Raw genomic sequence first — 14,946 nt, forward strand, 5'->3', positions numbered from 1 at the left:
AACACTTTATTTTGCTTAACTCCTTGAGTGTCCAGACCCCCAATCTGAAAAGTGTCCACAGTGGTGAAAAGATTTAAAAAAAAAAAATTCTTATGAAATGGTAGAAAATTTTTTTCTGAAGGTAATTAAACAAAGAGTATGAAATTTGATGGAAATTAACAAAATTATGCTCTCGCAAATTTTGCTGTGTCAGCGATATTTATGCATCATTGATTTTTCCCACTTTGAGTCCTGTTTTAGGCCAATTACGTTGTTCCAGTAGACCAAATTTGTAGCTATTTTGTGAGTATGTCTTTCATTTTTATCGATTGAGCACAAGAAACCGTCCAATCAACTATTTCAAAGTATGCCATTTTCAAAATAGGATCCAGAATAAACAATGCAGACATTGCTGGCACTAAAATATTTCCTTTGTTTATTAGTTACATTCCCGAGCTATTCACATGAATTCCATTTTGAATTTTTATGCACTCAAAAAATAAGAGATATACAATTATGCATTATTGTAATCACTGTATGAATAATATCAGTGCATTCGTGAGTGCATATTCGATAGACCATTTGGATGTGTATTAGACAAGTGACGTAATTTGCATACTCTGGAAAATCGGCAAAAATCGAACATTTCTGCTGTTTTCAGACCCAAAATCAATCAAAATCATCTCTATTTCTGTAATACATTTTCCATTCTATCAAATGAGACCAACAAACCGTGAATGCAACCATAAAAACGCATACATAAATGCACTGCAAAGTTGCTGTTTTAAACCAAAACCGAGGTTGCAGTTTTTTCTTATGCACTGCGTGCTGCAGGATATTTTTTATATGGTATACACTTGCCACATAGACCCTTTCTTCTTCTTTCAACGCACCGGCTGTATCCCACCGAGGCGGGGTGGCCCAAAAGGAAAAATGAAAGTTCCTCTTTTTGTATTTAGTAATATATGCAGTAGAAGGGGTTTGCATAGACCCATTCTCTCACATATAGCCCCAAATTTACCACTCACAGCTTATTTGAATGAGCTGAGCTCATGGTGTAGAACTACAGCACAGACACTGAAAAGGTTAATAATGGCCTCAAAGTGCAAAAGTAGGGATGCTGGAAGTTTTTTAAAGCCTAAGAAAAGCTGTGAAGTGCTTCCCATCAGTGAAAAAGTGATAATTCTTGACTAATTGTGCTTAATGTATTAATTAAACTTTATCATAGATGCATGTATGTTAACGAAAAATGGCTTATATAGAGAGTTCACTACTGTCCGAGGTTTCAGATATCCACGGTAGGTCTTGGATTGTATCCCCTGCAGATACAGGGAACTACTGTATTATGAAGACTGGAGTCTCATTCATTTGCTGTATTGCTTGTCAAGAAACATGTAGCTCTAACCTGTTATACAAAATCATTGTGTGGTGTATTCATCTGCTTGTTGTAATGTAGATTAAAGTCTAGCTCCTGGACATGACCTTGTAATCAATAATCAGTCAGTGTAATGTCTCCCTCTCCGTTTAGGATTTGCTACGTTTACAGTACATTTCATTTCATGCTCTGAAATATTGCCTTAGAACATTCCACTTGGTAACTCATGCAGAGGAAGTTACTTACATCTTTTTGACTCATTTTGTTTTTCAGCTTCCATCTGTTACCTTTGGTCCTTGTCCTGCCCCTTCTAACAGTCTTTCTGTGTCCATGTTACTGTTACCTGACATATTTCTCTAGTTATTTCATACCTCCAGTGATACAAGATTTAGATCTTCCTACTTCACATAGTTCTGGTTTCTAATCTTCGTAACTAATCTGGTTTATTCTTTCCTAAATTCTGCTTTCTTAAATATATTTTTTTATGAAATCCTTCCTCTTATTCTTGGAAAAGCAACAGCTTTTGGCTGCTTTCCTTAATAAACAGTCAAAACTGACTGTGAAAATTGTGAAACTACTGTATCGAATGTTCTGCTTACATAGTTATACATGTATTTGCTAGAGATTTGCCACTTGTCCATACCCTCAAGAAAGGGTTTGAAAGATATTGAGAGACACATGGGCTATTGATACTGTATTTTTACTCAGCAATGTGTGTTTGGTAGGCTTGAGTACTGTTAGTTAACTTCGTTTCTGCCTCCTAGACCACCTGGACTATCATAGGTGTGGTTTCATGTTCCTCTTTGTCATTCTCCTGGATTGTAGGAAATTGGGAGATTAAATATATGTTGACTAACTGACCTGATTTTATATATTTTTTTTTTTTTTTTCAACAAGTCGGCCGTCTCCCACCGAGGCAGGGTGACCCAAAAAAGAAAGAAAATCCCCAAAAAGAAAATACTTTCATCATCATTCAACACTTTCACCACACTCGCACATTATCACTGTTTTTGCAGAGGTGCTCAGAATACAACAGTCTAGAAGCATAAACATATAAAGATACACAACATATCCCTCCAAACTGCCAATATCCCAAACCCCTCCTTTAAAGTGCAGGCATTGTACTTCCCATTTCCAGGACTCAAGTCCGACTATATGAAAATAACCGGTTTCCCTGAATCCCTTCACTAAATATTACCCTGCTCACACTCCAACAGATCGTCAGGTCCCAAGTACCATTCGTCTCCATTCACTCCTATCTAACACGCTCACGCACGCTTGCTGGAAGTCCAAGCCCCTTACCCACAAAACCTCCTTTACCCCCTCTCTCCAACCCTTTCGAGGACGACCCCTACCCCGCCTTCCTTCCCCTATAGATTTATATGCTTTCCATGTCATTCTACTGTGATCCATTCTCTCTAAATGACCAAACCACCTCAACAACCCCTCTTCTGCCCTCTGACTAATACTTTTATTAACTCCACACCTTCTCCTAATTTCCACACTCCGAATTTTCTGCATAATATTTACACCACACATTGCCCTTAAACAGGACATCTCCGCTGCCTCCAACCGTCTCCTCGCTGCTGCATTTACCACCCAAGCTTCACACCCATATAAGAGTGTTGGTACTACTATACTTTCATACATTCCCTTCTTTGCCTCCATAGATAACGTTTTTTGACTCCACATATACCTCAACGCACCACTCACCTTTTTTCCCTCATCAATTCTATGATTAACCTCATCCTTCATAAATCCATCCGCCGACACGTCAACTCCCAAGTATCTGAAAACATTCACTTCTTCCATACTCCTCCTCCCCAATTTGATATCCAATTTTTCTTTATCTAAATCATTTGACACCCTCATCACCTTACTCTTTTCTATGTTCACTTTCAACTTTCTACCTTTACACACATTCCCAAACTCATCCACTAACCTTTGCAATTTTTCTTTAGAATCTCCCATAAGCACAGTATCATCAGCAAAAAGTAACTGTGTCAATTCCCATTTTGAATTTGATTCCCCATAATTTAATCCCACCCCTCTCCCAAACACCCTAGCATTTACTTCCTTTACAACCCCATCTATAAATATATTAAACAACCATGGTGACATTACACATCCCTGTCTAAGACCTACTTTTACCGGGAAGTAGTCTCCCTCTCTTCTACACACCCTAACCTGAGCCTCACTATCCTCATAAAAACTCTTTACAGCATTTAATAACTTACCACCTATTCCATATACTTGCAACATCTGCCACATTGCTCCTCTATCCACTCTATCATATGCCTTTTCTAAATCCATAAATGCAATAAAAACTTCCCTATCTTTATCTAAATACTGTTCACATATATGCTTCAATGTAAACACCTGATCTACACATCCCCTACCCACTCTAAAACCTCCTTGCTCATCCGCAATCCTACATTCTGTCTTACCTCTAATTCTTTCAATTATAACCCTACCGTACACTTTTCCTGGTATACTCAGTAAGCTTATTCCTCTATAATTTTTACAGTCTCTTTTGTCCCCTTTCCCTTTATATAAAGGGACTATACATGCTCTCTGCCAATCCCTAGGTACCTTCCCCTCTTTCATACATTTATTAAACAAAAGTACCAACCACTCCAACACTATATCCCCCCCTGCTTTTAACATTTCTGTCATGATCCCATCAGTTCCAGCTGCTTTACCCCCTTTCATTTTACGTAATGCCTCACGTACCTCCCCCACACTTACATTCTGCTCTTCTTCACTCCTAAAAGATGGTATACCTCCCTGACCAGTGCATGAAATTACTGCCTCTGTTTCTTCCTTAACATTTAAAAGTTCCTCAAAATATTCTCGCCATCTACCCAATACCTCCATCTCCCCATCTACTAACTCCCCTACTCTGTTTTTAACTGACAAATCCATATTTTCCCTAGGCTTTCTTAACTTGTTTAACTCACTCCAAAATTTTTTCTTATTTTCATTAAAATTTCTTGACAGTGCCTCTCCCACTCTATCATCTGCTCTCCTTTTGCACTCTCTCACCACTCTCTTTACCTTTCTTTTACTCTCCATATACTCTGCTCTTCTTATAACACTTCTGCTTTGTAAAAACCTCTCATAAGCTACCTTTTTCTCTTTTATCACACCCTTTACTTCATCATTCCACCAATCACTCCTCTTTCCTCCTGCCCCCACCCTCCTATAACCACAAACTTCTGCCCCACATTCTAATACTGCATTTTTAAAACTATTCCAACCCTCTTCAACCCCCCCACTACTCATCTTTGCACTAGCCCACCTTTCTGCCAATAGTCGCTTATATCTCACCCGAACTTCCTCCTCCCTTAGTTTATACACTTTCACTTCCCTCTTACTTGTTGTTGCCACCTTCCTCTTTTCCCATCTACCTCTTACTCTAACTGTAGCTACAACTAAATAATGATCCGATATATCAGTTGCCCCTCTATAAACATGTACATCCTGGAGCCTACCCATCAACCTTTTATCCACCAATACATAATCTAATAAACTACTTTCATTACGTGCTACATCATACCTTGTATATTTATTTATCCTCTTTTTCATAAAATATGTATTACTTATTACCAAATTTCTTTCTACACATAGCTCAATTAAAGGCTCCCCATTTACATTTACCCCTGGCACCCCAAATTTACCTACTACTCCCTCCATAACATTTTTACCCACTTTAGCATTAAAATCCCCAACCACCATTACTCTCACACTTGATTCAAAACTCCCCACGCATTCACTCAACATTTCCCAAAATCTCTCTCTCTCCTCTACACTTCTCTCTTCTCCAGGTGCATACACGCTTATTATAACCCACTTTTCACATCCAATCTTTATTTTACTCCACATAATCCTTGAATTAATACATTTATAGTCCCTCTTTTCCTGCCATAGCTTATCCTTCAACATTATTGCTACTCCTTCTTTAGCTCTAACTCTATTTGAAACCCCTGACCTAATCCCATTTATTCCTCTCCACTGAAACTCTCCCACCCCCTTCAGCTTTGTTTCACTTAAAGCCAGGACATCCAGCTTCTTCTCATTCATAACATCCACAATCATCTCTTTCTTATCATCTGCACAACATCCACGCACATTCAGACTTCCCACTTTGACAATTTTCTTCTTCTTATTCTTTTTAGTAATCTTTACAGGAAAAGGGGTTACTAGCCCATTGTTCCCGGCATTTTAGTTGACTTTTACAACACGCATGGCTTACGGAGGAAAGATTCTTATTCCACTTCCCCATGGATATAAAAGGAAAATTAATAAGACCAAGAACTATTAAGATAAAATCAAAGAAAACTCAGATGAGTGTGTATAAATAAATGTGTACATGTATGTGTAGTGTGACCTAAGTGTAAGTAGAAGTAGCAAGACATGCCTGTAATCTTGCATATTTATGAGACAGACAAAAGACATCAGCAATCCTACCATCATGTAAAACAATCACAGGCTTCGTTTTACACTCACTTGGCAGGACGGTAGTACCTCCCTGGGTGGTTGCTGTCTACCAACCTACTACCTACAATATATATATATATATATATATATATATATATATCTTTCTTTCTTTCAACACACCGGCCGTATCCCACCGAGGCGGGGTGGCCCAAAAGGAAAAACGAAAGTTTCTCCTTTTACATTTAGTAATATATACAGGAGAAGAGGTTACTAGCCCCTTGCTCCCGGCATTTTAGTCGCCTCTTACAACACGCATGGCTTACGGAGGAAGAATTCTGTTCCACTTCCCCATGGAGATAAGAGGAAATAAACAAGAATAAGAACTAGAAAGAAAATAGAAGAAAACCCAGAGGGGTGTGTATATATGTGCTTGTACATGTATGTGTAGTGTGACCTAAGTGTAAGTAGAAGTAGCAAGACGTACCTGAAATCTTGCATGTTCATGAGACAGAAAAAAGGACACCAGCAATCCTACCATCATGTAAAACAATTACAGGCTTTCGTTTTACACTCACTTGGCAGGACGGTAGTACCTCCCTGGGCGGTTGCTGTCTACCAACCTACTACCTATATATATATATATATATATATATATATATATATATATATATATATATATATATATATATTTTTTTTTTTTTTTTTTTTTTTTTCAACAATTCGGCCGGCTCCCACCGAGGCAGGGTGACCCAAAAAAGAAAGAAAATCCCCAAAAAGAAAATACTTTCATCATCATTCAACACTTTCACCACACTCGCACATTATCACTGTTTTTGCAGAGGCGCTCAGAATACAACAGTCTAGAAGCATAAACATATAAAGATACACAACATATCCCTCCAAACTGCCAATATCCCAAACCCCTCCTTTAAAGTGCAGGCATTGTACTTCCCATTTCCAGGACTCAAGTCCGACTATATGAAAATAACCGGTTTCCCTGAATCCCTTCACTAAATATTACCCTGCTCACACTCCAACAGATCGTCAGGTCCCAAGTACCATTCGTCTCCATTCACTCCTATCTAACACGCTCACGCACGCTTGCTGGAAGTCCAAGCCCCTTACCCACAAAACCTCCTTTACCCCCTCTCTCCAACCCTTTCGAGGACGACCCCTACCCCGCCTTCCTTCCCCTATAGATTTATATGCTTTCCATGTCATTCTACTGTGATCCATTCTCTCTAAATGACCAAACCACCTCAACAACCCCTCTTCTGCCCTCTGACTAATACTTTTATTAACTCCACACCTTCTCCTAATTTCCACACTCCGAATTTTCTGCATAATATTTACACCACACATTGCCCTTAAACAGGACATCTATATATATATATATATATATATATATATATATATATATATATATATATATACATATATATATATAAATATATATATATATATATATATATATATATATATATATATATATATATATATATATATATATATATATGTATATATATATATATGTATATATATATATATATATATATTATTTTTTTTTTTTTTTATTTTTAGGCGAGGCAGCCAACAAGTACAACTTAGAAACTCCTGTAGATGTTCGAATTGAAGAGCTAATTCACCGGCTACACGTCGAGTGTCGGTGTATGGAGGGAGCCAAGAATGCAGTTCGTATGCTGCAAGCTAACAAAGTTGCAGCTGACAAGAAATATCTACAGGAAGTGAGTGTTCCTCTCTATCATTTTCACTCACAGAATTTTGATTTCTTATCAACTTTCTTGTTCTGCAAATGCTGTATGCTCTTTTTTACAGTTCTTCAAAGAAAGTACAGAGATTCAAGATTCGGTGAATTTTGTTCAGCTGAGATAGTGGAGGTGTTAGTAAGATGTTGGCATTAAATGTTATGAAATGGCAGAATCTTTGAGAAATATTGTATGTAGTGGAGGAAGATGGTCTAAACCAACACTAAAATAATGCCCTCACACATGAGACCATTTGGTACATTTCTTATATGTACATATCAATTAATATTATTTTTACCCTCAAGGGGGATGCCTTGATGAGAGTCAAGGGCTTCTGATCCAAGGAATGGGCTTATCATCCCCTTCCTTGGATTGAACCTGATTGTGCTTTCTTAAAATTTTTGACATTTCATTACAGGGTACAATGGCAGATAAATGGAAAGTGGCACATAATGTCCCAATATGTACAACAGATAGCATAACTGACTTGACTTGCAGACCAGTCTTACTAGTAAGCATTGTTGTAAAATTACTCAAAAAAGCCATTAAAGAAAAAATGGATAAAATGCTTGCAGAATATAATATGCTTCCTTTCAGACACTTCAATTTTAATTTTTTGGGTTACCCCGCCTCAGTGGGAGACGGCCGACTTGTTGGGAAAAAAAAAAATCTGTAGATCAAATCCAGTAATAAAGAAACATTTTTTTTTTTTTAACATTCCAGATGTCTCCCACCGAGACCGGGTTACCTGAAAAAGAAGAAAACTCTAAAGATTATCTTATTTTTACATTTAATAATTTAAATGGCAGAAGGGGTTACTAGCCCCTTGCTCCTGGCATTGTAGTTGCCTCTTATGACATTCATGGCTTACAGAGGAAGAATTCTGTTCCACTTCCCCACGGAGATAAGAGGAAATAAGAACAAGAACTATTAAGAAAATAAAAGGAAACCTAGATGGGTGTGTATGTATTTTTTTTTTTTTTTTTTTCAACAAGTCGGCCGTCTCCCACCGAGGCAGGGTATGTATATACATGTAAATAAAAATACATGTTTATGTGAATTACTAGTTGGACAGTCCTAACTTAAAATCATAATCAGATTCTTTCTTTCTTTCAACACACCGGCCATATCCCACCGAGGCAGGGTGGCCCAAAAGGTAAAACGAAAGTTTCTCCTTTTACATTTAGTAATATATAGAGGAGAAGAAGTTACTAGCCCCTTGCTCCCGGCATTTTAGTCGCCTCTTACAACACGCATGGCTTACGGAGGAAGAATTCTGTTCCACTTCCCCACTGAAATAAGAGGAAATAAGAACAAGAACTATTAAGAAAATAAAAGGAAACCTAGATGGGTGTGTATGTATATAGATGTAAATAAAAATACATGTTTATATGAATTACTAGTTGGACAGTCCTAACTTAAAATCATAATCAGATTCATCTGCCAGATATGTGCCTTGCAAAATACTGATTGTGTCAGTAATGTGTATTCAGGTCCACCTATATGAGTTCCTATCTAACTGCTATACGGTCTCACATGACTTGAATGCCCCTGCCTAGGCCGTCAACTCCGCCGAGAGTTCCTGAGTCTAGATCAGGGCACACATAGTCAGCAGACATACGCTAGGCTAGGCTCCGTCTTGCTCCTTAAGAAAATCTAGCCCATTTATATTTTTTTTTGTAATCATTTAACCATGATTTACTGCCTCCTCCACATTTCAGTTTGCTTTGTTCTGCAGATTTTTTTTAATATATAGTTAATAAATAATAAAGGATAAAGATGATCAGTGGATCTGCAAATTTCAATTTACAGTGGACCCCCGCATAACAATCAGCTCCCAACTCGACCAATTATGTAAGTGTATTTTTGTAAGTGCTTTTGTAGGTGTATTTTTGGGGGTCTGAAACGGACTAATCTAATTCACAATATCTCTTATGGGAACAAATTCGGTCTTTAACGGCACCCAAACAGACTTCTGGATTGAAATAATATCGTTATCCGGGGGTCCACTGTATTTGTATCTTAAGATGGTCAGTTTTGTCAGGTCAGTGGACAATAGACACATGAGATTTTTTCCAACTTAAACAGTGGTAAATAAATGCATAAGGTGACAGGTAATGGGAAAGCCACTGTGTTTGCAGAGGAACTTTTATTACAGCATTTTGTCCAGGACTGGACGTCAGCAGGTTTACAAAAACACACAGATACACGGTCTTGTAAGGAAAATTCCAGCCCTGAGGTCAGGCTTGGGAGAAGTCACAAGTGAGGTTGTGGGGAGAAAGACAGATCAGCTGATACTTATTTATGTACTTTTGTGCTTGGAATAAAGGGAGGCACGTGTTCAGGTCAACAAGAAATATCTTTATTACAGTATATACACCATATACAATGTGAGGAGTGGCATGTGCTATATTCACTGTTTTGTTCTCTAGTATCAGATGTATGAATAGTGCCTGCTTTCAGAATCCTGTGATTGATTTTCTCAATACAACTAGTGCTGCTTCGTAGTCCACGAATTGTGATTGTAGATTGCACTGGGTGATGCACGGAATTCTTATTTTGTCCATTCTGTAAGCATATTTGCGTTCCTTCAGGCGAGTCTGAAGGTCACGCCCTTTCACACTGATATAAACTTTGCTATATCCCCCACACAGAAATTATAAACACCTGCAGCAGTGGTGCTCTTGCCTCTGTGAGGTTTAGTGAAGTCTTTCGTAGTTTTGCTGGTTATGACAGATGTCCTTGTTTTCTTTATGGAAGAGAGAAAGAGAGATAGAGTGTGTGTGTGTATGTGAGAGAGAGTGTGTGAGAGAGAGAAAGAGAGTGTGTGAGAGAGAGAAAGAGAGTGTGTGAGAGAGTGTGAATGTGTGTGTGTGAGTGTGTGAGTGTGAGTATGAGTGTGAGAGTGTGTGTGTGTGTGAGAGAGAGAGTGTGTGTGTGTGTGTGATAGCAGAGGCAACATGTAAAGACAGTGATCAATGTTAGTTGTTTCTCTGGGAGTGATGTGGATGAGCAGGAATGAACAATGCAGTGAGACTTTGTTCTGTGAAGGCACCCTTGATGTACAATATTTTTGTTCCTTCTCAAAGAATTCTTCATAAACCCTGAAAGTACTTAGTGCAAGCCTCAGAGTTTGTTAAAGAATCACTGAAGAGAAACAGAAATATATTGAAGCTTCCATCACCTCCCTTAAGTTTCCATTACACATCATCCATCCCTGTAAAAGGAAAACTTTACTTGTCCATATCACTCAGGAAACGCTAACGTTGATCATCGTCTTGCCCTCCCCACAGAAGAGGTTGCCTCCGCTATTATCCCCGACCTTCTGCAAAGCCAAGCACCAAAGACATTACTAGACCTCACAGACCCAAGAGTACCATACCTTCAGGGGTTCACAGCATTTTGTGTGTGGGATGTACATAGTAGTAAGATTTACATCGGCAAAACAGAGCATGACATTCAGACTTACCTGCAGGAACACACACATGCTTACAGGATGGATGATACAAGAAACACATGGATCGTTCACCATAATCTTCACTCACACATTATGAACTACTGGGTGTGCGGCACTGTAGTTGTATCAAGACAAAATCAAATACAGAATTATGAAAGGAGCCACTATTTATTTATGAGACACTATCAGACAAAACAAAGAAAATGTACATACTGACAGATCCACACAAGTTATATAACCTGTGGACCTGATCCACCATCTTTTCCCTTTCTGCACATTGATACCTATATATGCATACTGTTTGACCCCCCCACCCCCTCTCTGTCTGTCTCTCTCTCTCTCTCTCTCTTTCTGTCTCTCTCTGTCTCTCTCTGTCTCTGTCTATCTCTCTCTATCTCTCTCTCTGTCTCTCTCTCTGTCACTCTCTCTGTCACTCTCTCTGTCACTCTCTGTCACTCTCTCTGTCTCTCTCTCTCTGTCTGTCTCTCTCTCTCTCTCTGTCTGTCTCTCTCTCTCTCTCTGTCTGTCTGTCTGTCTCTCTCTCTCTCTCTCTCTCTCTCTCTCTCTCTCTCTCTCTCTCTCTCTCTCTCTCTCTCTCTCTCTCTCTCTCTCTCTCTCTCTCTCTCTCTCTCTCTCTCTCTCTCTCTCTCTCTCTCTCTCTCTCTCTCTCTCTCTCTCTCTCTCTCTCTCCCTCTCTCCCTCTCTCTCTCTCTCTCTCTCTGTCTCTCTCTCTCTGTCTCTCTCTCTCTGTCTCTCTCTCTCTGTCTCTCTCTCTCTGTCTCTCTCTCTCTGTCTCTCTCTCTCTCTCTCTTTCTCCCCATGACCTTATTACCTCACTTGTGACCTGCCCCAAGCCTGATCTCAGGGTGTTCAGTTGCCTTTTAAGGCAATATATCTGTATGCTTTTGTATAAAGTACTTGATCAAGTTTGGTCCTAGACAAAATGTGATAATAAAATGTTCCCTGCAAACATAGTGCCTTTCTTACCAATGCAAACAGTGCAATATGACCCATAGGGGTTTAGTGCTTTTCAGATAAAAGTTATGACAAAGGCTGTTTTATGGAAACAGCCTTTGTCATAACTTGCAGATCCATTGATTTTTTTCTTTTTTTCTCCTCTACTGTTTTGACAAAAGGGTTTTGATCTACCTTTACTACAAACTTTGTGTATATCCTTGCTTGTTCTTGGCAGCTTCATGTAACATGCTCTCCAACATCCAAAGGTAAGTTAATGTTAAATGGCATTAATAACAGCAACTGAAGGTAAGTGAATCTTTCCTGGCATCAGTAATTACCACTGTTCTTCAACCATTATTATTGGTGTATGTCATCACAGTGTGTGATGTTTATGTACTGCTTAATATCTTCTGTGTATGTATGTGCATCAAGTTTGAGTGAACATATGGATGTATATAAACACTGCTCATGAAAACTCTCTGTATGGTGATAATATTTAAATGCAATGATATTTGCTCGTTTATCTTTGAAGGATGCTATGTATGTGTTGTGGAGTTTTTGATTTGTAGAAATTTACACATTTTCACAAAGTATTCAACAGTATTATATCTTCAGTTGTACTTCCACAGAAATTTTGATTTTTTTTATTGTATGGTACAAAAAATGACTTACGGTGTATACAGTATACATCTACCATCCGACTTACAACCTGCTCGACTTAGGACCATGTTTTTTATGCCAAATTTCTAGGAAATAAACAAGTGTTTGTGTTGTACACAGTGTTTATCCTAAACCTTACAGTATAAAATACAGTACTAACAGCATTAAAAGTAAAGTAAAACATGAAATACCAAAATAAAACAATAAAATAAAGTCATTACAAAAATGTCATGTTGATATTCAGTAGTAAAGTTCGACTTACGACCATTTCGACTTACGACTGGTTTCTCGAAACCGAACTCAGTCGTAAGTCGGATGGTAGGTGTATTATTATTATTATTGTTATTATTATTATTATTATTATTATTATTATTATTATTATTATTATTATTATTATTATTATTATTTTCAACAAACTGGCCATATCCCACCAAGGCAGGGTGGCCCAAAAAGAAAAACGAAAGTTTCTCTTTTGAAATTTAGTAATTTATACAAGAAAAGGGGTTACGAGCCCCTTGCCCCTGGCATTTTAGTCGCCTCTTACAACACGCATGGCTTACGGAGGAAGAATTCTGTTCCACTTCCCAATGGAGATAAGAGGAAATAAACAAGAACAAGAACTAGAAAGAAAGTAGCAGAAAACCCAGAGGGGTGTGTATATATATGCTTGTATATGTATGTGTAGTGTGACCTAAGTGTAAGTAGAAGTAGCAAGACGTACCTGTAATCTTGCATATTTATAAGACAGACAAAAGACACCAGCAATCCTACCATCATGTAAAACAATTACAGGCTTAAGTTTTACGCTCGCTTGGCAATACGGTAGTACCTCCCTGGGCAGATGCTGTCTGGCAACCTACTACCTACAATTATTATTATTATTTTTATTATTATTATTATTATTATTGGTGCCACAGAAGGGTGGCACCAATAATAATAATAATAATAGTAAGAAGAATTATTATTCAAGACAATTCCTATAGTCCCCGTTTCCAAACAGATAGGCACCCATAAGCTCATCCTGTATAAAACTTGCGGAGCTGCTCCTGGAAATGTCACAGCTGTCAGGATGTAGTTACAGTCTTGCCTGTGATACTATGTCTAATGTGTCTTATCTCTTGATGACGTGAGTAATGTCCGGTGATTCACTAGCATATTGGGTTCTTATGTTTGCTTTTACCTGAAATTATGCTGGTAGGTATGTTGGTGTGGATTGTTGTGTGGGTGGGTGTGTTGGTGTGGGTGGATGTGTTGGTGTGGGTGGTTGTGTTGGTGTGGATGGTTGTGTGTTGGTGTGGATGGTTGGATCACAGATACCATAAGTAAGGTAAAGTAAGTTAATATATAGTGTACAGTGCATATGACCTTAAGCAGAAGTGAAGTGAGTTGGGAGGTATGTTAAATGGCAGAAAATATGTTGGTCAAATATGCAAGGAAGCAGAGAAGTTGGAGTCCAGCAGGACCTGTCTAGCATGGGCCAGTACACCTGTGTAGCTTCTCCATGCTCACAGTGTGGTCATGTGATAGCAGATCCTAATGTGGATAACAATCTTTTTGCCAAAAGTTTGGAAACACTTAAGCTTCCAGACCTTTGTGGGATAGTGTCAGTTGTGCCAAACAAGGCAACTTCTAGCAACATTCACCTCTGTCACTTGTTTTCATGGATGACAAGTTGTGCTTTGTTAAACTTCAATAAGTGCCCACATTTATTTCTGTGTTGGACACAGGCGTTGTTTTGGTTATTCTGTCTGCAGATGTTTCTGTGTTCCAGAAGTCTGATACTCCCTGACTGAGCTTTGGTAGTTATAATTATAACCTCAGTTTTTAAAGGGGTGGACTGGTAAGTCAGTGGAAGGCCTCAGTCAGATGACTATAAGCTCCAACTGTGGGTCATCATATGATTAAGACCCATGTCAGGAAACACTTGTCCTGTTTCTTGACAAACTTTACCAGGGTAGATAGAAGTATAACTAGCAGCTGTAATACCAGGGTAGATAGATATATAACTAGCAGCTGTAATACCAGGGTAGATAGAAGTATAACTAGCAGCTGTAATACCAGGGTAGATAGATATATAACTAGCAGCTGTAATACCAGGGTAGATAGATATATAACTAGCAGCTGTAATACCAGGGTAGATAGATATATAACTAGCAGCTTTAATACCAGGGTAGATAGAAATATAACTAGCAGCTGTAATACCAGGGTAGATAGAAGTATAACTAGCAGCTTTAATACCAGGGTAGATAGATATATAACTAGCAGCTGTAATACCAGGGTAGATAGATATATAACTAGCAGCTGTAATACCA

General features: G+C 38.4%; 1 protein-coding gene across 8 annotated transcripts in view; it reads left to right on the forward strand.

Annotated features, from left to right (window-relative positions):
• Window positions 1-14,946, forward strand: part of Pkn (serine/threonine-protein kinase N) — a 792,491-nt gene that overhangs the window by 311,623 nt on the left and 465,922 nt on the right. For all 8 annotated transcript variants that reach the window (XM_070103966.1, XM_070103967.1, XM_053790731.2 and 5 more), the window contains one exon: window positions 7,376-7,539. In XM_070103966.1, coding sequence (XP_069960067.1) covers window positions 7,376-7,539 — 164 coding nt within the window. The remainder of the gene's footprint in view (window positions 1-7,375; window positions 7,540-14,946) is intronic.

This window comes from Cherax quadricarinatus, chromosome 88 (assembly GCF_038502225.1).
Source record: "Cherax quadricarinatus isolate ZL_2023a chromosome 88, ASM3850222v1, whole genome shotgun sequence".
NCBI lineage: Eukaryota > Metazoa > Arthropoda > Malacostraca > Decapoda > Parastacidae > Cherax > Cherax quadricarinatus.